Source organism: Podarcis gaigeae (genome assembly GCF_964106915.1).
Source record: "Podarcis gaigeae genome assembly, chromosome: 10".
Lineage (NCBI taxonomy): Eukaryota > Metazoa > Chordata > Lepidosauria > Squamata > Lacertidae > Podarcis > Podarcis gaigeae.
In genome coordinates this window covers 29092367-29117640 of record NC_139686.1, presented here as the reverse complement: position 1 = coordinate 29117640, position 25274 = coordinate 29092367, and the positions used below count along the sequence as shown (strand labels likewise).

At 44.6% G+C, this 25274-nt stretch overlaps 3 protein-coding genes across 8 annotated transcripts in view; 1 reads left to right on the top strand and 2 right to left on the bottom strand.

The window, feature by feature from the left end:
• Positions 1 to 1013: 1013 nt before the first annotated feature.
• Positions 1014 to 7555, bottom strand: POLR2F (RNA polymerase II, I and III subunit F). The gene is made up of 5 exons (XM_083701211.1): positions 7417 to 7555; positions 5721 to 5790; positions 5347 to 5477; positions 2410 to 2481; positions 1014 to 1189 (listed from the first exon to the last, which is right to left on the bottom strand). The coding sequence occupies exons 1-5, from the start codon at positions 7434 to 7436 to the stop codon at positions 1099 to 1101; spliced, it is 384 nt and encodes a 127-aa protein (XP_083557337.1). The 5' UTR covers positions 7437 to 7555; the 3' UTR covers positions 1014 to 1098.
• A 70-nt stretch (positions 7556 to 7625) lies between these two features.
• On the top strand, positions 7626 to 15281 carry LOC310826427 (UPF0193 protein EVG1). 2 transcript variants are annotated; one of them, XM_083701193.1, is made up of 8 exons: positions 7626 to 7760; positions 8349 to 8468; positions 9722 to 9835; positions 10366 to 10428; positions 11019 to 11204; positions 12054 to 12182; positions 13707 to 13807; positions 14038 to 15281. In XM_083701193.1, exons 3-8 carry the CDS (start codon positions 9730 to 9732, stop codon positions 14158 to 14160), a joined length of 708 nt encoding a protein of 235 aa, XP_083557319.1. In that variant the 5' UTR covers positions 7626 to 7760; positions 8349 to 8468; positions 9722 to 9729; the 3' UTR covers positions 14161 to 15281. The 2 variants fall into 2 exon arrangements, with proteins under 2 accessions (XP_083557319.1, XP_083557318.1); XM_083701192.1 differs by lacking the exon at positions 8349 to 8468.
• The window catches only part of MICALL1 (MICAL like 1), a 35166-nt gene continuing 25160 nt past the window's right edge, over positions 15269 to 25274 (bottom strand). For 3 of the 5 annotated variants that reach the window (XM_083701112.1, XM_083701113.1, XM_083701115.1), the window contains 5 exons: positions 23921 to 24014; positions 23093 to 23166; positions 20731 to 20845; positions 20192 to 20238; positions 15269 to 17109 (listed from right to left, as the gene is read on the bottom strand). In XM_083701112.1, the coding sequence (XP_083557238.1) occupies positions 16988 to 17109; positions 20192 to 20238; positions 20731 to 20845; positions 23093 to 23166; positions 23921 to 24014 (452 nt within the window). In that variant the 3' untranslated portion in view covers positions 15269 to 16987. The remainder of the gene's footprint in view (positions 17110 to 20191; positions 20239 to 20730; positions 20846 to 23092; positions 23167 to 23920; positions 24015 to 25274) is intronic. The other 2 variants (XM_083701116.1, XM_083701114.1) reach the window with 1 other exon arrangement.

Sequence of the window (25274 nt, the reverse complement as noted above, 5' to 3'; positions counted from 1 at the left end):
AGGATGGTTGTTACTTTAAAATCTGCTTTCGGTACCTAAAATCAGGAATTAGTGCTATATGCAGATCTTTAGATCATCTAAGATACACAGCAAAAACAATGAAGAGAACAATTAATTTGTCAGTGTTTAAGATGCCAAAAGACACTGTTATTTTTACCAGAACAGACTAACACAGAAACCCATCTAGAAGCATCCAAATAGCTGCTCTTTTCTATTTTGTTTTTTTCAAAAGTGAATATTTCCATTTGTTACCAACAGAGTGCCTCAAACAGATCCCTGCCTCAATAGTGGTTGATTCACTAAAATTTAAGAACCTCACTTCCTTACAATAGGAGGACCAGATGTACTTACATTAAGGCTATGATGGGATCTGTGGGAAAGAGGTGCACTGATACATACCGTAAATCATAATTTATACCTAAAGATGTAAAACAGAGCCTCACTAGGTTGGGATTCATAGAGGCAACTGTGCTTTCTGCTGCAGAACTGCCACTGTAAGGGGATCCTGTTGATTGATAAGAAGCTGGGGCAGAAGAAGGGAACAATGGGAGATTTGATGAGAGTTGCTCTGTGATACTCCTGAGAAGCCCACAGAGCCAGCCCTGATCAGAGGGGAAATTGGGGGTTTCCAAGGCAACTTGTTCCCAGGCACAAAGGCATGTCTGTCTGCTGGCAGACAAGAGAAAGGTCTCCTCTACTACAGGCCCCTGGAAAAAGGGTGTGGGTCGGGCAGGGGGGAGGGTGTCTCTCAATTGCCTTAGAGGGCACCTGGCAGCCTGGCAGCTGCACAATCACTTTAAAAAACACTTAAATATACAACATGGCAGTCAGAAACAAGTACATGAGAGCCTGTTCTTGTGGCCCTCAACTAGTTTGCTGATGTAGTATTTCAAAGCTCAAACCTAGCAATAGGCCAAGTAGCCTGGATGCTCCAGGAAAACAGAAAGGAAAAAAGGATACTATGGCCTCTTCACGGAATTAAGTTGTGAGAAGGAAGAGTAAGCAACAAAACATTTATAGTGGGGTTTTAGTATTTATTTACACAAAAATAAAAACATCTGCAGTCAAAGTGAAGTCAGAGCACAAAAGGATAGCCGATCAGTCTGTGATAATTAGCTCATCCACACCCCAATCTTCATAGCTTCCATCTGGCAGATACCGGCGGATTATTATGGGAATCTTCCGGGCTCTGCAGGGAGGAAAGAAAAGTATATAGAAGAAGGCACTTTGGCCACATCATGGAGTTTTGCATCCAAGGGCACTTTGGTGAGGTAAGATCACACAAAATGTTTACAAAAACTTCTGACGTTAAGTGATGAGTTCCCCCACAGCTCAGCAGGAAATGGTCTAATTTAGTAATACTGAATCCAAACCAATGGATCATCCCCGCCCCTGCCCCCACGGAGGTGGAGAAACAATTGAATAAAGATTCTGCTGGGATGACACAAATATCCGCCACATGTTGACCTATCTATAACACATCTGTCTAGCAGAGTCTAAAGAGCTCACACACCTCATCAACCACTGAAACGGTCCCACCTTTGAGTGGAATACAATAGCTGTGAACAAGCATTTGGAAAAGTGAACATTTCAGGACTGAAAGGAAAGAAACTCAAATCCAGATTAATCTAAGTACGACTTTTTAGGTCAACAATGTAATTAGCCAGCTTGGAATTTGTCCAGGACATCAGGCTTATAATCTTGCAGCACATGAACAGTAAAAAAAAACCCACATGAAAATCTTTAAAAATCACAAGAATTCATTACATAGCCGTGTCCAGAATGGCGTAACTGGTAACAGGCCCCTCATCATGACTCCTTCCACACAGCTCAAACATGCAGTAAAACAAGCTTACAACAAAACAAGCTTACATACTTTTAATGTTTGGACTATTCAAACTTGTTTCCATGAAGTTACACAGACACAGATGTACAGATGCTAAATTATATGGAAAACAAGAGCCAAATCTCTAGACTCTTACGGAGAAAGCCGAGCTATAAATGAAATATATAAAAGTCTAGCACAGATGCGAGGAAAGGTTGATTGATTCGTCATACTTTTTCTCATCACTTCTGTAATGTGTGAAGCTGAGTTATGAATCTCACTTGCATTATAGCAGAAGCGCAAGTTGCTGGCATTTCTTTCGCAGCTCCTACGTAATTTATGAAGTGGCACTATGGCTTTCAAGCTAATGAAGGTTCTACTGCACTTTTAATAAAATGAATTTTCCATTTAAACTCCATATTAATACCAGCCTTGTCTGTAATCTACGTGTGAATGAAATGACAGCAAATATTAAGAGATGGGATGAAGCCCTCTTCTTCACATTGCTTTATATCAACTTTCCTCTTTCACGCCCGAGCATTCTACAACAAATCATGCACACGTGGTTAAAATCTCCAACTTACTTGAGTTCTTTCATTGCAATCAGTAACGGGTCTGTCTCTCCTTCTAGCTCTACCATCACTGGGGCACACATGCTAGGAGGAAGGGAAACAATTCCAAAATCATTACAGCCATAGGGATATACTGTGTGGCAGTAGCAGCTCTATTCTCAGTTCAGAGTGGGCAATGAATTCCATCTTGCATCATATTTTTTATTTAACCTGTGTTTTTATCCTTCTACTGTTAGCTTTTTGACCTAGTTTCATGATTTCTGCTTGCTGCTATTTTAACTGAGGTCACTGAATACCACTTGCTTTATTTGTTTGAGATGTTTTGATTGTGTTTTTTAAATTTTCTATTGTAGTTTTTAAATTGAAAGCCACCTTAGGGGCCCTTTTGCGGGCAAAAGGACAGAATAGAAATATCTGAAATAAATAAAGCAAACAGAGAGTATAATTGTCAGACACGCACATTATTCTGACAGGCGCCAGCAAACATGTCTCAGCTGGCTTATCAAAGCAACTGCGCTATGTGGGACTCCTATTAACTTCAGGGAGAAAAGCAGTCCAGGGATCTTTTGTATCTACAAACTACATTTATTTTTGCCCTTTCAATGTTGTGGAAAGATACTGTTAGGCTCGGCTCAGGAGTACTGTATTGCATTACACTGATTCCATGTGCTTCCCTGAAGCCCTAAATAGAAGATAATGCCAAACACTGGACATCCCTCCACTTTCAGTGACCAGTTAAGCAGAGAAGGGCTGTTTTTCACTTCCAGATTTTACAGAATGCCAAGTAGGGAAAATCTCCATCTTCTGCAAGACATCAGGTATCTCAAGTAACAACAAACACAGGTGGAGCAAGGTACTTTCAGTACCTCACCTTAAAGCTTCCCTTTCTCTTTGCCCAGTAGACTGGAGTAGATGTAGTAATTTTGGTGCCTAGATAGATATCCCACCTCCTGCTCTTCATACCTTCCCTTGTGTGAACAGTGAAGTTATTATATGCTAATATAAGTAACATCAATGTATTAGAAAAAATGGTTTTACCAGGAAAATTAAGAGACTTGGACCATACATCATTTATTCAGAGCATAAAAAATGTCTAGACCAGGCACCCCCAAACTCAGTCCTCCAGATGTTTTGGGACTACAACTCCCATTATCCCTAGCTAACAGGACCAGTCGTCAGGGATGATGGGAATTGTAGTCCCAAACATATGGAGGGCCGAGTTTGGGGATGCCTGGTCTAGACAATACACCTTAAATTCAAAATTCAAAGTTTTTATTTTAACATTTATGTATGCAAATTAGCTTTCTAAAAATTCTGGTTTGCACATGAATAATATTGCCTGGAAATACTGGTCTTTTCATGAAATAACCTGCATATTATTATCACCAAAACATGCACTAAGTCAATGTTGCATTCACATCTAATATTACACCTGGATGAAAAGTTGAAGAAACATTCTCAGCAAAATAACTATACATGCTATACTGATCTAGCTCCTAGAGGTTTCTGCAGGCCTAGATTCTGTATTCATGGCATATTAAGTTATGCAGCAACAGGTATTAGAGATACAGCATGGGAACCAATTTAAGAAGAAGAAAACACTTTTCTCCTTGACTAAGATTACTTATCATTGTAAAGAAGATTGTGCATCATATACATTCACTGAAAAATGAAATGTATTTACTAACTACAAGAATATAAAATATGCAGAAAAAAATGAAATATTATGTACCATTTTGTTATATAATTAGTATGTAAGCTGATAAGCTTGTTTTTCCCTTTCATTTCCACTACTACTTTAAGTATAAACATTTTTTAATTGAGTTGATGCTTAAATTATTTTAAGTTTTAACCTTTTCAGGTTTTTTGTTGTTTATAATGCATTTATTGTTTGCATGTTTGTGGACCGATAATAAAGGTAAAGGGACCCCTGACCATTAGGTCCAGTCATGGCCGACTCTGGGGTTGCAGCGCTCATCTCGCTTTATTGGCCGAGGGAGCCGGCGTACAGCTTCCGGGTCATGTGGCCAGCATGACTAAGCCGCTTCTGACGAACCAGAGCAGTGCATGGAAACGCCGTTTACCTTCCCAGCTGGGAACCCGCTGGGAACCACTTTGACGTGCTTTCAAACTGCTAGGTTGGCAGGAGCAGGGACCAAACAACAGAAGCTCACCCCGTCATGGGGATTCGAACCACTGACCTTCTGATCAGCAAGTCCTAGGCTCTGTGGTTTAACCCACAGCGCCACCCACGTCCCATGGACCAATAATAAAAAATACCAAAAAATTATCTCGTAGATAATTTAAAGCACATCTCCATAACAGCACTCTAGAAAAACGAGATACCTACATTTTATGACAATATAAGGGACTGGAATTATATTAAGACCTAGAACCAGAGTAAAAGTAAAAGGTGCAATTTCACATGCTCATATGAAAAGCTTTCAATGGGTGAGATTAGGTGGCATGGCAGATTATATGCAACCTGTTCTTTGTCACCCCTTATGCACAGCTTACTTCTTTTGGTGATCCACTGCATGCATAGTTGCCACACGTGGCCCCTCAAGACCAGGGTTTTGTGTGGGTGTATTCTGCAACATGTCACTGACACAATAACAGTGTGTTACTGGCCCATCCACACATCATTCCACTTCATTAGTTGTTCTGAAATGCTTCCCAAATGTTATTTTATTATTGCTCTCTGGAGGGGCACTGTTGCACAATGGGGCAACAGAAATTATAGAAAAAGCCTAAAACCTTCTGGGATTTGGCTAAAGCTTTATAGCACAGGGATATTGTCCTTGGTTGGAACGCCAAATCTTCTGAGGGGAGAGGATTGAGATAAGAACTAGGTGTAGTTCTAAACAGTAGTAACTTTAAACACATGAAATAAGTTCTACCAATCTTCATTGACTAATATCCATATTCCTGGACCAAAACCATACTTACGCTATCTGGAGGGCACGTGTACCAAGAACTCTGGCACGCTCATATTTGGTCATATAAGGAGTGGTGATTCGCTTCTGGTTTGCCTGCTGGCGTTCTCCAGAGGGGAGGATTTCTACATTTTCCTGACCCTCCTGTAACACAAATATAAGGAATTATAACCATATTCACAGAGTTATATGTGTATTAGTTGTTTGAGCCAATTAGTTGTTCCCTAATCTTTTTCTATTGTTCTCATCACATGAGTTTTGGAGGAGTTGTTGACGTTAGACATAGGAACCGTGCAGGTACAGGTTACAGACACAGATACAAGAACTGCAGGTAAATGTTGGGATGTTTACATAGGCTATAGGACATCATATACTGAAGTCACTTACCTCCTCAGCATTTTCCAGATCATCCAGTCCTTCATCTTCCTCCACATCATCAAAATCATCTCCATCAAAACTGGAGGAAGAAATGTATCAAAGGCTTATATAAAATTTCAGAGCTCAAATCTTACTACACCACTGTCTTCAAATACTCTCTTGCTTGTTTTCATAATAGCCACTAAATACTCAAATAACTTTTTGTGGAATTGGCTAGTTACTGTATCTTGCTTAAACTTTACTAACAGCAAGATTCCCTTTGCAAAATCATCAACAAAATATGTTCAACTCATCTCCTTTGCCAAGGCTTCCAAGATTGGAGCACTGAAACCTGCCATCACAGCTCTCGTACATCTTCCAAGAATCTCCAAATCCCAGCATGAATCTTTTGCATATCGCAGAAGACTTGGGGAAAGGTTGGTGGCAACATGCAGTAGTGGCTAGTCAAAGTTTGTGGGCCACTAGTCCTGCTTCAAGGCCTAATGTGACTCACTGGATTCCTTCCAACTTTAAGACACTTTGGACCAGTTCAAAATACTATACAAAATATGAGGTGAGAAACTTATGAGCATGGCTGCCATGACATGAGATATATAGCATGTACCTCCATGTAAACAAGGCACCTTATTCTCACAATCCTTTCCATTGCATTGAGTGGAAGGTTTGGAAGCTAATAGTCAAATTAATTTATGAGAATTTGAACTGACTGCTTGGCTTATGTTTCAGCTTGGCAACTAGTTTAAAGAGCGACCACAGACAAATCACAGCCTTTCAGTTTTTTTCACCTTAATACAGTATAAGAAAAAGGGAAAGAAAAGAACCCAACCACCACCTACCAAAATCTGGATTCAAGCACAAGACTGCTCTCCCCTCCATGGACATAGCCAAAGGGGGCAGGGGGGGGGCAGCTGCCCCCCCATCAAGTAAAACAATAGAAATACAGTGGTACCTCGGGTTAAGCACTTAATTCGTTCCGGAGGTCCATTCTTAACCTGAAACTGTTCTTAACCTGAAGCACCACTTTAGCTAATGGGGCCTCCTGCTGCTGCCATGCCGCCAGAGCATGATTTCTGTTCTCATCCTGAAGCAAAGTTCTTAACCCGAGGTAATATTTCTGGGTTAGCGGAATCTATAACCTGAAGCGTATGTAACCTGAAGCGTATGTAACCCGAGGTACCACTGTACGTAACTAATTGACCAATCACAACACTTCTGCCCTCTCCCCTAACAAAAGTCCTCCCCCCAAAAAAACCCCATGCTCCCCTCCTGTAATCCTACAAACTGGTATTGAAAGAGATTACTGGTGCCAACTGTGGCAGCAGGGCATAGCCATTGTAGCCAATAGTCACTGGCAATATTTGGTCGATCCTCTTCTAAAATCATCGAACTTTTGTGGCCATCACCACCACAAAACTGTTGGTCAGCCATGAAGCTCACTGGTTGAGTTTTGGCCAGTCCCTCTCTCTCCACCTAACCTACCTCACAGGGTTGTTGTGTGGATAGAATGTGGATAGGAATAACCAGGTAGGCTTCCCTGACTTCCCTGGAGGGAGGACGTAATAAGAATAATGTCAATATAGTCGTTTAATATTTGGGAATCCAGCGGCACAGCACAAAATAAGCGCCCTGCGTAAATACCACCGCTGCTGCCTACAGAAACCCCAGCGACCCACCCCACCCGTTTCCCCTCACGAGGGTCCCTTACTTATCCTCGTTGTCAGACATGCTGTGGCTTTTCCGGGTTCGGCGCGACCTCTCGCGATACCAGAGGCTCCGACGAGAAGCTAGGCGCCCAGCACGAGGGAGCCAAGAAACGCCAAACGGCACCCGGGCCGCCGCGCGCAAGCCTCGCAAACGTTCTACCGGCAACGAGTTTTCGAGGCGCAAGTCGTTCCGGGTCGCAGATGACGTCAGCGGAAGCGGTTGCTATGGCGACGAGAGCCGCCAGCTCGGGCAAGAGGAGGAGGAGGAGGATGTGAGGGATTCGTCTTACCCTTACAAATGAAGGGAACAATTAAGATCCTGTGAGGGAACTTTTTTCTTTTAAAGGTAAAAGGGTGGAATTGGGGCGACCACGGTATATGTAAGGCGGATGGGGAGAAAAGAAAATTGTCCCTCCGTTGTTTGCGAGGCAACCAGCTGCTCCGTGGCGTCACGTGCGGTGCCAAAATGCCCCCCAGAACCAGTCAGGAATAAGAAATGCATGCGGATTGTTGCAGCAACATGCACGAGGGGCTGTGTGTTCCCTTATGGAATTGCTGCTTCGTTTATATTGTACTGCTTATGAAACGTGTTTTTATATTGTATTTTTATACCGTGAACTGCCCTGAGATCTACGGATGAAGGTCGGTATACAAATTTAATAAAATAAAAAATAAAGATATCATTTTTGTCTTTAAATTGGTCTTGTAAGAAATTCTGGCTGAGTGTCTCCCCCTCCCCTCCACGCCCCAGATCACCACAACTGTAGTTTAGCCATCACTGAGCTGCAGTTCCAGCCCATTAACAACTACAGTTCCCAATATTTGGCGGGGGGGGGGGCGGGGAGGCATGTCAGCTTTAAATATATGGTGTTATACAGCCTCAGCCTGAGAAACTCATATGTTGCAATAATACTTGAAATATTTGGTTTCCTAGAATCATAGAGCTGGAGAGACCAAAGAATCAGCTAGTTCAGCCCTCCATCACATGACAGATGACCACCCAACCCCTGCTTAAAAACCTCCAATGAAAGAGAGTTCACCACCTTCTGAGGGAGTTCATTCCACTGTTGAACAGCTCTTACTGTCATAATGTTCTTCCTGGTGTTTAGTCGGAATCAGCGTTCGAAACTCCCATTGTTCTAGGCGCATTTTGCAACAGGGAATTTCATTAATGTGAGCAGTTTCTGAGCTCTGGGTGCAGTACTTAATTTCAGATTAAAACTGCCACTACTGGAAGAAAAGGGGGGCCTTTTTTCTGCCTCCTCACTTCCACCCACTTTCTGAAGACTGGAGAAAGGACCCTCATAAGAATATTAGGGGGGGGGGCTGGCAGGAAAAGTATGGCTTTGTTTTTTGCAGCCTTCAGATGAGGACTAAACCATGTGAAAAATGAGCATAAGATTTTAGCTGTGGTTCATTCATTTTCAGCTTTGTATTCTTATTAAAAAGTGTGTCTAGACACTCCATTGCGGTCCCCATAACCTAGGTTTAAGGTGCCATTTAGCTCCTAGCTTTCATATCTCAGTTTTAACACTGGTCAAAATATCTGTTCTTGTAACTTGAATCCATTGGCTTGAGTCCTACCCTCCAGAGCAGGAGAAAACAAGTTTTCTCAATCATCTATGTGACAGCCCTTTAGATCTTACTTGGTACTAAGCCTGACTGAAGTCCAAAGGGCTGATTTCTGAGTTTTTATGTGTTTTTACTCGTAAGAGAGGCATATAAGAAATTAATATTTAAAATAGCATCTCAAACACAGTTCTAAAAAAACAACACAGAACTATTAACAGCATCAGCTGCTCATTGTAATTTGCCTCCTGTCCACCCAAACCAAAAGCCATTTGAAAGCCTCATGTCTTTCTAAAGGCAGCCAAAGATTTGCAGCTTTTCAGGTCTGAGATCATTATTCAGGATGAGAGCAAATGCTGTAAAAAAATCTGCTTCTACCAACTGAGGTTCCCATCTCCTTCAGTGATGGAATACAAAGGGTTTTCAAGGTTAAAACCAGCATCATGAATATGACCTGGAAGCACATTAGCAACCAGTACCCAGTAAATATGCATAGGACTGGACTGCATATAAGGCAATCAAATCCTGAATTCATTTAAACCATTACCTGTAACTTCTCAAAGTATAATTTTCACTCCCCATCTTTTTTTCAGTAGTACCTGACAGCACAATGAAAGGGTAAAATTGGCTGATGTTGACCAACGTTTATTTGTAAAACTATATTTGGTGATGAAATATGTCTTAGACCTGTAGTTCTAACCAATGCAGAAAATGCATTTCCCTACCTTTCTTTTAAAGGTGCTGCAATGGCCGCCCGAGAAAGGACCACACCTGCTGTGGCAAAAGGCTCCGGATTCTGGCATGTTCCCATTGTAACCGAATATAGCCAGGAAACACAGAAACTGTTGAAAGGTAATTAAGGCTGTTAAGCAGATGTTAGAACAAGACTGAGCTTTCGTAGACCTTGCCCAGCAACTCTGTACCCTGCTTCATGCATCAGATCATTTGGCCATGCTGCCCTGTATAATCTTCTGTGTGAATGCATTCCCACGCACATAGGTCCTTGAGATTGTAGATCCACATTCACTATCACAATCTGCAGTCCATCTAGCACTCATCGCCCCTCTTTTGCGGCCTGTCTACATCTTGGGCAACAGGAAGCGCAGATACAGCAAAGTCTCTGCAGGTACATGAACACTGAAAGGTGCTTTCTACCAGGTCAGATCATTGAGTCATCTCAATCAGTAATGTCTGCAAAGATTGTATGCAGGGTGGGAATCTGGGGCTCTCCAGATGTTACTGAACTCCCACCATTCCTGTTTATTGCCAATGCTGGTTGGGCCTGATGCTCTTCCTGTTTATGTTAAAACTTATCCTGTGAAGGTGATGATGTCCTAGGAATTTTCAGGCCATGATATTTACAGATAGCTTCTGTTTTTCAGTGATGATGCAAGAATCCAAACTTACCAATTTCCAGCAACGTCATCTCACAAACTGCATAAAGCGTGAGTTATGTCTAATTTCAGGCTTGCCGTTACATTTAGCATTGCTGCTGAGTTGTTGCTTGTTAGTAGTCCAAATACGGTTTAGTCACATTCATGTTATCCATTTACAAACAAACAAATCATCCCTTTGGAAAGGAAATTAGCATTGACACAAGCAGCTAAACAGAACGTAAGTGGAAATGAGTCATGGATGATTCCCTAACAGATACTAGTTCTATCCAGCTGTCTCTGTAGAGACATAATAAAGGCTGTTTTATTGTTCTGGTCACTGCATATACTGTAAAACTAGATTTGGGTAGTTTTTATTAAAAGCTGAGAATCAAAAGATTCTGAATGTTAAATGTCATCTACCATGCTGCACCATGCATTTGCAGCCAAGCCAACTGCCAGAGCCACTGCTGAGAGGTTGTGAGTAGAGCACTGTGCATCTGCTTGGCTGTGTTAGGCCTTTGGTTCAAATCTGAGCTCTTGAAATGCTTGGTTTTTACCAGGTATACCTTTGAAGCCTCAGGATTACATTCACTTACTTCTATCAATAAGTCACAAGATCTACTTCCTTGATCTTCCGCTCTTGGTCTTTCCTTCCTTAGGAGGTGACTCCCTTCCTGATAAATGCAACCCAACATCCAGCAAAGAACCAGAGCTTCCCAAGTCTGTCTCACCACCAAAGGCTTTTTTGTCCATCAGTCCATATGGAAGACCTCGTCTCCGGCCTGCTGAGATGTGCCGGGCAGGCGATGCATACATCCGGGAGAAATTCAGGCCCCAGGCCACCCGTAAGGAAGCAAACCTTTGCAAATGATAACATTCCCAGGGGGCTAATTTTGAAATGGGAGTTAAGTAACCATGACAACATTTTGCATTTATGTAGCACTTCAGAATGTAAAATGGATTTAGCGCTCTTCACAACAGCCCTGTCAGGTCAGCATTAACAGTCCTTCCATGTGCAATGGGTGGGTGTTTGTGCTGAAGCTGATGGATAAGTGACTTGCCTAGGGCCACCAGTAAGTTTATGGTTGAGGGCAAGATTTGAACTGGGAAATTCCTGGCTTCCAGCTCCTAACCACTGCAGTGCAGTAGCTCACAGGTTTTCTTTGCAGTAACGTTTATGAAAGTTCCTGTTTGTGAAAGCTCAGCAGAATTTTTAGACCACACACTGAAATTTTCCAGGTGTTAAATCAGTTTTCACACCTCTCCTCTGAAAAGCTTAATAGAATCTAGTTTCCATTACTAAGGCTACAAGCCTTATGCATGTTTACCTGGGAACAAGCCCTGTTGAACATAGTGGGACTTACTGCCAAGCAAATATGAATAGGATTGTGTTGCAACCTCTGCCCTCCTCTTACCAGCTTTGGTGCCTGCCATGCCTTGCTGTGTTCAGGTTGTTTCACATTACCATTGCTGATTGATTTGTGTCAGAACTTCTACCCAAAATATTTGTCATTTTCATGATGCATGGCCTCTGCAGCCTACAGTCTGTGGTGCCTGATTTTGATAAGTCTCCTATGCAGACACCTTTGTAGGAACTCTGAATATCTAGCACAGAAACTGCCTGAAGAGCTTGCAATAGAAGAAAGCACTTCTCCCCCATGTTGTACATCATCTGCTTGCTTTGGCATTTGTAGGAGACCTGGAGAAGGAGAAGGAAAGACTCCAAAACATTTTTGCAACAGGAAAGGACAAAGTTGAAAAAAAGCCGAAGAAAGAGCCAGTCAAGGTAGAAGAGGTCCCAGAACCAGACCGGTTTGAAGAATGTATGTACAATGGATTGCCTTGGTTGAAAGCAGTGATCTGATGCTCTATGTATGGTAGGGAGGCTGCTCTCCCATTCTGAAGCATAGGAACTGGTCAGAGGAAAGTAAGGGTTGTATTATTCGGTTCAGGGAGAGCCCTAAGTAAACAAATCTCCCTTATTGTGTCTTATCATATAAGGTTACCTCACTAAGTAGGAACTATAGAGTGCAGGACAAATTCTAGCCCAAAAACATTGCTTTGGTCAGTGGTGCCCTCTGTTCCCCATGATGGCACTACAGCTGTCTGATACAAGATTAATACATATTTTAGATGGGTATAATGAGTTACAAAGGCTAGATTTGCATCTGAGCACATACAGTGCAGACCTGACTCAGTAAAGGTGTCCAAATATACAAGCAGACTAGGCAGGCAGCCTAGTTTTCCTAGTTAAATGAACTCCTGCCACAATAGAAACAGCACGTGTATTGTGGGCTTGTGTCCTCTGTGTAAAGTGAATTCACACTGCAGACCCCCATTAGTTTAGGAGCCCCAGAGGTGCATCCCATTTGCATGGGAACACCTTCACAGTGACAGCTGTCGCATCAAAAACCTTGAGATGAGCTCATTCTGAAAAGCATCTGCCAATGGTGCGGGGGAATATTCTCATATTTGATTTGGAAAGCATGCAGAGTAGGTGATATACATATATGCAAGTTGGGAAAACTATGTGTATTTTCCTCTGCATTCAAATATGTTGATTGGTGGTGATCAGGCAAGTCATTCATAAACAGGGCTGTACACTGCTCTGATGATTGGTGAGAGGATGGTATAAAATTAAATACTTTTATAAATAAAAATAAAATAAAAAGGAAACAAAATGTTATTTTAATTTTTTAGGACAGCATTTTTACAATATTTGTAAATGTTTACCTTTTTTTTAGTAATCGTTTTATACCATTTTTTAATAGGATTGTATTTTTAATGTATATTAAGGCACCCCTGTGTGGTGTATCAAAACTAGAAGGGCAGAATATAAATGCTCTGAGGAAAGATTCCTGCTGGATCAGCGTAAGGGCCATCCAATCTAACATTCTGGCAAGCAACTGCTGGCCTGTACTTGTTGCCCTCCAACCACATCAAATAGAATTGATATGCTCAACTCTGAATCTGGAGTTCCTATTTAGTTATAGCTCATCCTTCGCTAAGTGAGTAGTCCAAAACAGCTGGAGGGCACCACACCCATCTTCCCTGGCCCTTGAGCCCTGCTGCTTGGGGTTGATGTATATTGGACTCCAGCAAGTTGATATCCATAAATTTGCTCAGTCCTATTTTAAAGTTTTTCTTTCAGTCCTATTTTAAAGCTTTCTTTCCAAGAGAGCAATGGTCCAAGTTTAAAGAGCATACTAAAAATGAATACAATATGTGTAGTAATTAGGAAATTGGATGAGTCAGAGTTCCGGGAGTACTTCTGTGTTCCTGCCTTCAGGCTCCCTCATTCCATTGTTTCATTTTCTCTCCGCCCCCCCCCCCAATAAAATGCTCAGTGGTTAATGAAGTTCAAGATCGAAAGAGGTTTCTGGAAGAAATGGAGGCCCTGGGACAAGGCAAATTGTACCGAGGGATCATCCTCACTGAAATATCACAGGTATGTGTCCTCTTTTGGTTTGGACATTCTGTCATGTATAGTACTGAGCATTACTGTTCTAGTCTGATAACTGGCCATAATGTATTTTGAGAAGGTAGGGAAAGATTGACCGACAGGTATATGAAAGACATGAAGATCCTTTAAAAAAATGCTACAGGGGTGGGAATAAATCTCTGACACTCGTGGCATGTGTCTGGAATTCTCACTGCCTCCCCTTCCCCTTTTTGCAGAAGGTTCGAGAGATGGAGATCATTGACAAACAGAGAAGTGCAGAACTGAAAGAGGCGATGGCTAAATCCTTCAATATAGGCAACAAACCTGACCCTGAACACACAAGTCAAGAAGACCAGTAGTCCTCTCCCACTCCAGAACATGATTATTGCACAAGGGTGCCAGAACTAGGCTTTCCACAAGACAGTTTCAGAAATGTCTCTTAGCCCTTAAGTGGCAAATGGAAGAGTTTCAGTGCCCCCCCCCCGAGGCTTTGTTTTTGCAGGAACTCAAAATATTCTATTTTCATAGCCTTTAACAGCAAGAGGCCTTTTCAAGGGTGTGGTTTAAAAGCAGCCATAGGATTAATGCCTGGCTACAGTAAAGGGCATGAATGGGCACTTCCTCTTTAAACAGACCAGCAAGGGGTAGAACTTCCACAAACCTATCTAGTCTCAATGTGAAGCATAACAGTATGCAGTTTTCTAGAAGGTTGTGCTTTTGCTTGTTAAAATCAGAACAGCCTATTATAGGAAGTGTTTGAGTCAAATGCTTCTGTCTAAACTCATATCCTTTACTTTTCATGTTTTCCAGTGTAAGCTGAAGGTTAATGCTGCCGTCTCTTACAATCTTGTGTACAATTATACCTAACAAATAATGTTGCCTGCTGCTTCAGAGCTAATAAGAACACTGTGAGGACTTGTTTTTAATTTTATGGCTACCTCAGTGAGATTGGGAGCATGTAGGAACATGTCAGGACCAACCTAGATATAACAGAGGGCACCCATGTTTGTTTAGTCACAGGCCTACTCCATTCATGACTAAAGCTGGGGCCGAGGAGTGCCAATATCTTATTTGCTTTAACTCACTGTGCTCTGTCACTTGAAACATTTTCTGGCTGTTTAGCTCATGGTTGGTATTGGAACCAGGGCAAATGCCTGAAGTGACAAGAATGGAAAGAGGTAAATTGGGGAGGGAGGAGGCAACCAGCTCCCCTTACCTTTTATTGCAAAAAGAACACCCACTCCAGTTTAGTTGTGGGGCAGAAGAGTGAGTACAAAATACAGCTGCCCCATCAAGGCTAGTTTACCCCTCATATACTCTTCTCAGATTATTATTTTTTAAAACAAGACAGGTATGAAATATATACCTGAGACTTCTCTATTTTATATGCCCTGGAACTACCTTTATAATAGAGGGTCTGTTTTGTTTCTTCTGTGATTCAAAACGGAGAAATAAACACCAACACTGTTGCTAAATACAATAGTTTTATTTCATTTGTTTGTTCCCTGCATGTAAGTGGAGATTGTGGTTAATACAGTGTAATTCTGTCCATCAGGGCTAGGGGGATTTGTGATGGGAGCGTCTCTGGTGGCATTTTGTAACAGTTTTGTTTTAGAGGGGAATGTTGTGCTCTGGGATCAAACCCCAGGGTGGCCTTTCTGTGGAGAGCAGGATTCAGCAGGAGGTTGTCATCCACTTGTGGGGACTGATAACAAGGCCCCGAACCAGCGCTGGCAACACTGATGAACTCAGATCCCCTTCTGGGACAGCGTAGGCTGAGCATCATAGCCAGGGACTGGCCAAACATTCCATCATATTTGGATAAGGCAGCACAGCAATTTGCTCTGGGCTGGTAGTCTACTCTGCTAACAAGAACCCAAGACTAACAGCTGACTAACCAACACCTACAATACTATCAGTGTTTAACTCAGACCAAACAAACATCTCAATAAATAGCTCCTCCACTCGGAGGAGAAGGCAGAAAGGAAGGTGGGAAGGCCCCTTCCCTCCCAGCACACACGCAAACACACACGCACACGCAAACAAATAAAAACAAAGCTGGAAGGGAGAGGTGGAAATTCAAGCTAAGGAAGCAGTATAGAAAGGAGCCCTCTTGCACTCTTAGGAAAGTATATACATGTCAAGCTGAGGGGGGAGCAGCTGGAATCCCTCCCAAATGGGCTAAGGGTGGCACTGGTGAGCAAGGCAAAAAGGAAACCTTGTTGGCATCGAGTACAGCATGAGATCTTACGCCCTCACAGTGGAGGGGAACATTGGACCCTTTCCCAGCCCACTGTGTCCCTTGAAGAGCACCATGTATGAAATTTAGCAGCAGCAACCAAGAGGGTGAAAAGGCCCAGTGAATGTCCGATTCGGACCTTACCAAGTACATGAAAATCCAACCCCCTTAAGCTTTTCTCCCTGCATTGCTAAAAACGGTTTCCAAGAGACTCGGCATTCGCAGCACATTGGCAGCAGGAGAGAAATAGGCCACTGGTTAGGCTCTTGGCTGTTTCTATCCGCCCTTATGGCATGGAAGCGTTTCCAATGATACTCGGTTTAACAGTTTTAAGCCAAAACAAAAAAAAAAACCATGCTCCAAAAGCCCAAAACCTTTCCAAATGACCCAAGTGGGATTTCTGACTAGCAGGCTAATGAGAAAATGGATTTGGAGCAGGGGAGAGGAGTCCCCGTCCCTGGACTACTATGGAAAGTCTCCTCCTCCCCGAAGGAGAGGGGTACGAGGCACATGTGACTATCACAGTTGAGAGACGGGAGGGGGACAATTAGTGCAAGTTTCCCACAGACACCCAAATTCTGCACTGCTCAGAACCAGTAATAAGAAGTACACACGTACAACCGAGGAAGCCTAAAGCTATTTCACTTTCCCACCCCTACCCAGAAGCCGAAGAGACAAGTAGCTTCCTCCTCCAGTCTTGTCCCTCCAACTATTTCAGTGCTGACTAGGCTTGCCCCACCTCTCTCCCCTTTTACTAGGCAAAGGAGCTTCTGTTGATGGAAGCTGACGGAATTTCTCCGAGGGAAGCCAGCTTTGGTGTATGGCGAGGCACAGCATTGGTGGTGGCGGGAGGGCAGGGAAGGGGCAGGAGGCAGAAGCCCCATTTGCCAGGTGGCCGGCCAAACAGGACCGGTTTTGTCCCTCCCCGCTTCTGGCTGCCTCCTGCTTTAGCTTTTCTCCTTGGGCGACTTGCTCTTTGACTCATGTTTGTTCCCAAGCAGTTTCAACACTTTCATGGGCTTGAATTTCCCTCTCTTCTTGCTCTCAGCTTCGGTCTCCTTATGAAATTCTGGAGAAAGGAGGGAGGGGGAGAGAGAAAGTACAGTGATCACTTTCTGTGGAATGCACCTGGGGTTGGGCGAGAGAGGAAGGTGAGAAACTGTATTCAGCTGAGTCAGACAGGAGCTCAGCAACTGGCAGCAGCTCTCCAGGGTTTCAGACAGGAGACGCCAACACTATTTGGAGATGCCAGGGACTGAACCTGGGCTAAAGTCCTCCCATATATATCAGGATCTTCATGCAACAAGTATACACAAAGCATACCCTGGCAAATGCTTCTAACATCATGGATGCTACAGTTCTATACTAAAATTAGATTCAGTAACCAGAAAATCCAAATGCCTCAAGGGATTACATTAGCTAAATTAGCATAAATCTGCTTATTTGCATGCTTCATACAACAGGCCAATTGTCAAGTCAGGACAAGCATTGTTTACAGAATCTGGAATTATTATTCTGAAAGGGATTGAGAAAGGAGGATCATCACCTGTGGAAAAATGCAAAAAGGGAGGAATAGCAACCACTAAATAGATTTGTGACCCTTGCTGTTTGCCAAAACAAATATGCACCCAAAGGGCGTATTAGATGACTGTATTAGATACAGTTTCAAGCTGGAATTATCCCTGGGTGTTCAGGGTTGATCCCAAAGCTGTGTACAGTGGTGCCCCGCAAGACGAAAAACCCGCAAGACGAAAGGGTTTTCCGTTTTTTGAGGCACTTCGCAAGACGAATTTCCCTATGGGCTTGCTTTGCAAGAAGAAAGCCCATAGGGAAATCTCCGGGGACCTCTTTTAAATGCTGGTGGTGGGGAGCAAAGCCTTCCCCCCCCTCCGGCCTTCAGAAGAGGTCCAGGAAGGCCGGCGGGGGCCGAAAGGCTTTGCTCCCCACCGCCAGCATTTTAAAAGCTGTCCGGGATAGCAGGGAAGCGCTTCCTGCTATCCTGGACGGCTTTTGAAGGCAGGCGGGGGGAGCAAAGACTTTTGCTCCCCTGCCGGCCTTCAGAAGAGGTCCTGGACCTCTTCTGAAGGCTGGCGGGGGGCAAAAGTCTTTGCTCCCCCCTGCCTGCCTTCCCGGGAGAGCGGAGAAAAGCAGCGTGTTTCTCCGCTGTCCCGGACGGCTTTTGAAGGCAGGCGGGGGGGGAGCAAAGACTTTCGCCCCCCGCCCGCCTTCAAAAGAGGTCCAGGACCTCTTCTGAAGGCTGGCGGGGGGCAAATGTCTTTGCTCCCCCCTGCCTGCCTTCCCGGGAGAGCGTAGAAACGCAGCGCGTTTCTCCTCTGTCCCGGACGGCTTTTGAAGGGGGGGAGCAAAGACTTTCCGCTCTCCCAGGAAGGCAGGCACGGGGGAGCAAAGACCTTTGCCCCCCACCCGCCTTCAGAAGAGGTCCTGGACCTCTTCTGAAGGCGGGCGGGGGGCAAAAATCTTTGCTCCCCCGTGCCTGCCTTCTCGGGAGAGCGGACGGCTTTTGAAGGCAGGCGGAGGGGAGCAAAGACTTTCGCCCCTTGCCCGCCTTCAGAAGAGGTCCTGGACTTCTCCGCTGTCCCTGGGCGATTTAAAAGCCCCCGGGAAGCCAGGCAGGGGGGACAAAGACTTTTGCCCCCTGCCAGCCTTCAGAAGAGGTCCCGGACAAAAGTCTTTGTCCCCCCTGCCTGCCTTCCCGGGGGCTTTTAAGAGCGGACGGCTTTTGAAGGCAGGCGGAGGGGAGCAAAGACTTTCGCCCCCCGCCAGCCTTCAGAAGAGGTCCAGGACCTCTTCTGAAGGCTGGCGGGGGGCAAAAGTCTTTGTCCCCCCTGCCTGCCTTCCCGGGGGCTTTTAAATCGCCCCGGGACAGCGGAGAAGTCCTCCGCTGTCCCGGGGCGATTTTTAAATGCTGGCGGGCGGCAGCGAAGCCTTCGCTGCCGCCCGCCAGCATTTTAAAATGCTGTCCCGGGGTTTTTTAAAATGCTGGGGGTGGGAAGAAAAGCCCTTGTCCCCCCCCCAGCCTTCAGAAGAGGTCGGGGGACAGACTGTCCCGGACCTGGTCTGAAGGCAGTTTCCATAGGAACGCATTAATTGATTTTTAATGCATTCCTATGGGAAACCGTGCTTCGCAAGACGAAAAACTCGCAAGACGAAAAAACTTGCGGAACGAATTAATTTCGTCTTGCGAGGCACCACTGTATATCCTGTCATTCTGCAGGTGTCCAGAAAAAACCCATAATGTTTTCTTAGTCACTGAATTTAGTTTCCTAATTAAAAGAAACCAGGAGGACAGAAAAAGGTTTCTAGCCTTTTTGGATGTGAAGAAAATGCTTGAAAATGCAGAGTTAAAATCTCAGAAGCCGTAAAGGAGACTGAATTTCCTATGTTTGGGGGCAGGGCTTTCAGTGCCTTGCATAGTTTCTTGCCCTGCCCTGTGGCTAGCAAAACCAGACTAAATTAGCAAATTAGCAAAAACAAGCATGCATCCATGAAAGAATTTCCATGGCTTTCATTCTTCCTCTAAAATAGTTGCTTCAGAAGGGAAGGGAAAGCTTAGATTCCCTTTGCCCCCCAGGCAACTATTAAGAGGGAAGGATTCAGATTTAGGTGCAATGTCTCAGAGCTTCCTCCTTCTGTATTGCAACTGCTTCCGAGATGAGGAACAGGACCTGGGCTATAGGGATGATGTGCTGCCCTGTGCTGGGAGCGATATTCCCCAATAACAGAGGAAACATGCATGCACCACCCATGGCCAAAGGCAGTTTGGCGAGAAAGCTGAGGAGCATTTCACATCCTTTCCATCCCAAATTCCCCCCCCCCCCCTTGGCTTCCTGCCCCTATTGCATCTGCAAGCAGAAGGCTACTTTCCTGAGTGATCAGTGGGATTACAAAAAATAAGAAAAATTATGCAAATTTACTTCATTTTGCATTTAAGTCATACAATTCAGCTTTCCTTGGAGCAGAATTCAAATTGTCTGGGTGCATACTTTTAGTGTGTTCAGTATGGAAAGGACACATAAGCACACTGTGTCCTGGTTAACAGTCGTTTTAACTATCTAAATGAAAGGTGGGTTAGAAATATTTTCATAAAGAATATTCAGGAACCAATGCCTTAACTCCTGGACCTCTCTTACCTTTCTTTTTAATCATGGCTTCCAGCATTTTGTCCTCTTCTTCTTCCCTGGTAAAACAAGGGGAAGGAATAGTAAGATTCGGCCTTTGCCAGAACAGCTTCTAAAAAGATGTCATTATGCCATAGAACACAAGAAGCTGCTCTTCTCCCGACCCTGCCCAGCCAATAGTTTCAATGCTGGGGGATAGGATCTTATGGCCCTCCCCTAGAAGCTGTTGGGCTCCAACTCCCATCAGTCCCAGCCATCGTGGCCAATGGTCAGGGATGATGGGAGTTGTAGTCCAGAAACAACTGACAGGCCACAGGTTCACCATTCTTGGCCCAAGTAGGAAAGCCATTCTTTCAGATCCCAAATGCACCACATCTTTGGGCAAGCTCCTAGCACCAGCTCCCTTGGACAAAGCTTATGTCTTGTCTAGGGAAGATGTTCACTATAAAAATGGCATTTGGGGCCATGCAACTACAGCCATCTTTACAGTCACCCCAGCCCTACTATTTAGAAGTAGGCAGGCCATTTCCAACCACCTCCCCTTCTGCTACCTTTGCCGGTCCTCGTCCAAGCAATTGACAATGGCGTTCCGCTGCTCAATAATGGTCACCAGTTCTTGCATCAGCACCTTCTCCCTCACGCGGTCCTCATCTGTCCAGTCTTTCTCTGTCCGCCAAGAAAGAGAGAGGTGAGTAGGCGGTTATTTATTTACTAGGTGTTTGTACTTATAAGCCCACCTTCCTTGAAACCGCCCCAAAGCGGATTACAAAAAAATGTGACAATTAAACAAGTATAGTTTACGTTAAAATCATAAAATGAAAGCACAAGAGCACCCAACAGCAAAACATCAGCACAGAATAGCAGCGAAGAGCAATGCAGGAGTTATGTGATAGAACCTCCTAGGGTTAGATGGTCACACTTCTGTTCTGCGAAGGATTGCATGACAAGTGTGAGCTTGAACCCAGCGTGCTCCTCCTCTTAACACGAACAGTGCTGGAAATACCAAAAAGTCTGAGCGAGTTCTGGCTTTCTAGCCTAGCACATGCCACCCAAAGGATAAAAGGTGGCACTTATGAAGGGGCACAACCCATGGGATTGTGTGGGACAGAATGTGTCCGTTCCAGATAAAATGGGTGAGAAAATCTGTGTCCTTCAGAAGTTGCTGGACTACAACCCCCATCATCCAACACAGGGTGCTGGCTAGGACAGGCAGGAGTTGTAGCTCAGCAACCTCTGGAGGGACCCAGGTTAGCCACTCCTGAGTCGAAGGGGTCTCAGGTAGCAGAGTTGAGGAAAACCTCTGTCTGGGTCCCCAGAGAGCCACTGCCCTTCAGAGTACACAGAACTAGGCTGGGCAAAGCAATGTGTAAGGCAGTGACTCAGTACAAGACTGCTCCATGTTCCTTTCTTGCCTGCGAGGCTGAACATCTTCCAAGTTCTCCTCACAAAGGGTCAATTGTGGCTCAAGAAACACTGGGTTTTGCTCACTATGTTCTTCCCCATACCTCTCTACAGATCATCCGTGCCTTGAGCCTGTTTCGAGAGCTTCCCTCTTGTTGGACTTTCATTAACTAACTAGGGCAGGAAATGCCATCGACTGAAGGCTGGCAGTAGGGAAAGAACCTCTCGTTTTATTGAACAGTGCTCTCTGCTGGCAGTCAACGTGCGTTGAAATAATATTCTGCTCTGGGTAGTATTCCGCCTACATATAGGTTCATGTCGAAACTCTGAAATCCTTCAATCTCAGCAAGCCTTAGAATAGCTCGGTAAGGTAGGCCGCTATTATTCTGTTCATACTGCAGATGAGATTGAGGCTGGGAATCTATGGCTTGCCTAATGCGCCCATGGCAGAGAGAAGGTTCAAACTAGGGAGTTCTCCTCTTAGCTGACACAGTCACAGCAGTTGTCTAAACTAGCAACACTCAGGCCATAGTGGAAGAACAGCTCCTGGGCCCCAGGTATTAGGCAGTTTCCTAGCCTGCCATTCCATCAGCCTGAAGCATATGGAAGAAAGGACCGCTCCATCAGCTCCACTGAGAAGCTGTCTCCAGCAGGCTTTTCTTCTCCCTCAAATGCCATCTTGCCATTGCAGCAGAGCAAAGAGAAGGGAAGCAGGACCACTTTACTGGCTCTGATGCAAAATCAGAAACTTTTGGCTGTTCCTCTCCTTGAGCAGTTTCCCTTCCAGCTAGTCAAAAGAACTCCATATCTAAGAACTAGTTTCTGAGTTTTGTTTATTTCCTCCTCCTGCCCAATCCTTTTTCCTTTTGTGTTGTGTCTTTCAAATTTTAAACCTAGGGACAGGGGTGTTTGTGGAATGCTCTCCTTAGTGAGGTGTGTCTGTACTGACTTTCAGAAGAACTCTAAAAACATTCCTGTTTCTCCAGGCGTTTGATGGGTGAAAGACACTACTCTTGGCAGCCCTGAGGTCACCAAATGAAATAATGTCTTTAGCTGGTTTTTAGAATGCATTTAACATGCTTGTAACTGTTTTTAGTTGTGATTTATCATGGCTGTTTCTGCAGTCCTAGACGTTTTCGGCAGGAAAGGTAGAATATAAATTGGATGAATGATTTATTGATTGCTATTCAGTCTTTTTTTGGCTGAAGAGTAGGGTAAATAAACAAGCAAACGGACACACAATTTTAAGGATACTGAAGGAATTGTAAGCACCTTATGAAGAAACATACTTAGGCTAACGTTCAAAGTGAGCAGCCTGGAGCACTGGCTCTCCCAGCAAAGCCTGAGCACACCAGGGGAACAAGAAACAGCTCACATTGCCTGGCATGGTCTCCTCACGTAGGTCCTGTAACACTGTTCCTTTCAAATGCATCCAAAATCATTTTCAAGTCATTCTCAAATGCAAAGATCGCTTTTTAAAAAACTGCTTGTATCACACCCTGAGAGACATACCAGGTTTGTTGAGGAGGCATCGCAGCTCATACTCCACGTCAGCCTGACGCTGCTCCAAGTTCTGCTGCTTAAAACTAAAAGGAAGGAAAAGAGGGGAGTTACATGCCAGGACCAAGATGTGGGAGCAGTGGGATGGGAATCTTCAGCAAGGCAAATATATTTTTTATTTTTAACAAAATTTGCATAAACCGCTTAACTGGAAGTAAAACCTCGAAGTGGTTTACAAAAGGCATAAAATATACATTAGAATTATTGATAAAGTTATTTTTTAAAAAACAATATATATAAATAAAATCAGCTAGGCTAAAATGGCACATTAAAATGTCTGTCAGTTTTTACATGTTTGGGTAAAGTTTCTGGCAGGTGCTGAAAAGAGTACAGTAAAGGCACCTGCCTGGTGTCAATAGGCAGTGAGTTCCAGAGTTTTGGTGGTGCCCTCCTGCAAGATCTACTTCTTACAAGTGCAGAACTAATATTATGTGGCATCTGTAATAGTGCCGGTTAACTAGATCATCCTCCTTGCCATTATGGCATTCCCTATCACAGCTGACTCAGCAAAGTCCAGATTCTTTCAGAAGGTTGGAAGATCTACTCATGGATGGGGAATCTGAGCCTCTCAAGATGCTGCTGGATGACAGTTCCCATCATTGCTGACCACTGGCCATGCTGGCTGGAGACAATGGGAGATGCAGCCCAACAACATATGGCGCCCCCCAAACCTCTGATCTACCTGTTTGGGGTGGCCTTTGGCGCTTGGGATTGAGCCTGCAAAGAGCGGCACTTGCCCCCTAGAAAGTGTGTGGCCATCAATCAATCATGTGTACTTACATATAGATGAGTTCAGACTCCCGGCGCACCAGCATGTGCTTCTCGTGGATGAGCTTGAACCAGTCAACCAGCAAGCCATCTTCAGGAACATCTGCTGGTCAAAGGGACGGAGGAAGGGAAAGAGCTGAGAAGGCCACATGGGTACGAAGCTACCTTATTGTCCTGGCCTATCTCAGATAAGAAAGATGCACGTCTGACAGTTAACTCTTTGTTGGCTAGAGAAACACTTACAGCAGCTTCCATCGTGCTCTGGATACGCATACTCACACACTCCTAGCCTCTACGCAGCTGTCCATAGGTCTGGGCCCTACGGAGAAGTTGCAGCAACAGTGGGGCCCCCTCCCATCCTCCGGCTTATCTGACGGGTGGCATGCCCTCAATCTGAGACCTCCTGCACAGAAGTCGTCACTGCTCTTCCCTTTTCAAGCCCCTCCTGCTCCCGGGCAACAGGCCGGGGGGATAGGGGAAGGTGGGGAATCTACTGACCTGTCCCTCGCCTGAACCGTCTCTTCTTCTGCCTTGAATTGCCCTGGCTCCTGCCTTGTGGGTGGCATGGCATCCCATAAATCACTGGTCCCTCTCCAGGGTCACTCCCCTGTCCCCCTGCCTCTGCCACACACTCTTCAGAGCCTGTCACCAATATTGAATTAGACCATTGGTTCATCTACCTTGGCAGTGGCTCTCCAGGGTTTCAGACCAGGGGACTTTCTCAGCCCTACGTAGAAATGCCAGGGACTGAACCCAGATCTTTGCCACGCACAGCATGTGCTCTGCCACTGAGACCTTCCCTGAGACCTGCCCACCACAGAGGCAAAGGGATGAGGCAGCTACAGCAGCTCTTACTGTGAGTCCACATTAGCTTCAGGGCACCTGAAACCTAGAAATGCTATTTTTGAAGCAGAACCAGGACACACATAGAGGCATTTCCTCAATCACCTCCATCTCCGGACACAAATACCAAACATCCTGGAGGGTTGGCTTGTGTTTTTAAACCTGACCCATCTTTTCCAAGTTGCCAACGCTTGACCTCTTCCCTCCTTTCCTTTCCTCTGAACACAGAAACCCTTCTGCCTGAAAGTTCCCTAACCAAGTATTATGTGGTACATATTTTAACAAATAGGGAAAATTCATATACATAGAATATTTTTTAACATTCACCCCATGAATATACACAGTGGGATAAGCAAAGATGGGCAGGTGGTGTCCAAGCCATGGAAAAGCAAACTTGGCTGCTTTATATCAGGTGCGGGGAAACCTTTGGCCTTCCAGATGTTGCTGAACTACAACTCCCAGCCAGCAAGCATGGCCAAAGATGACGCTCATATATCCTGCAACTCTTCCTGCCTTCTGCCTC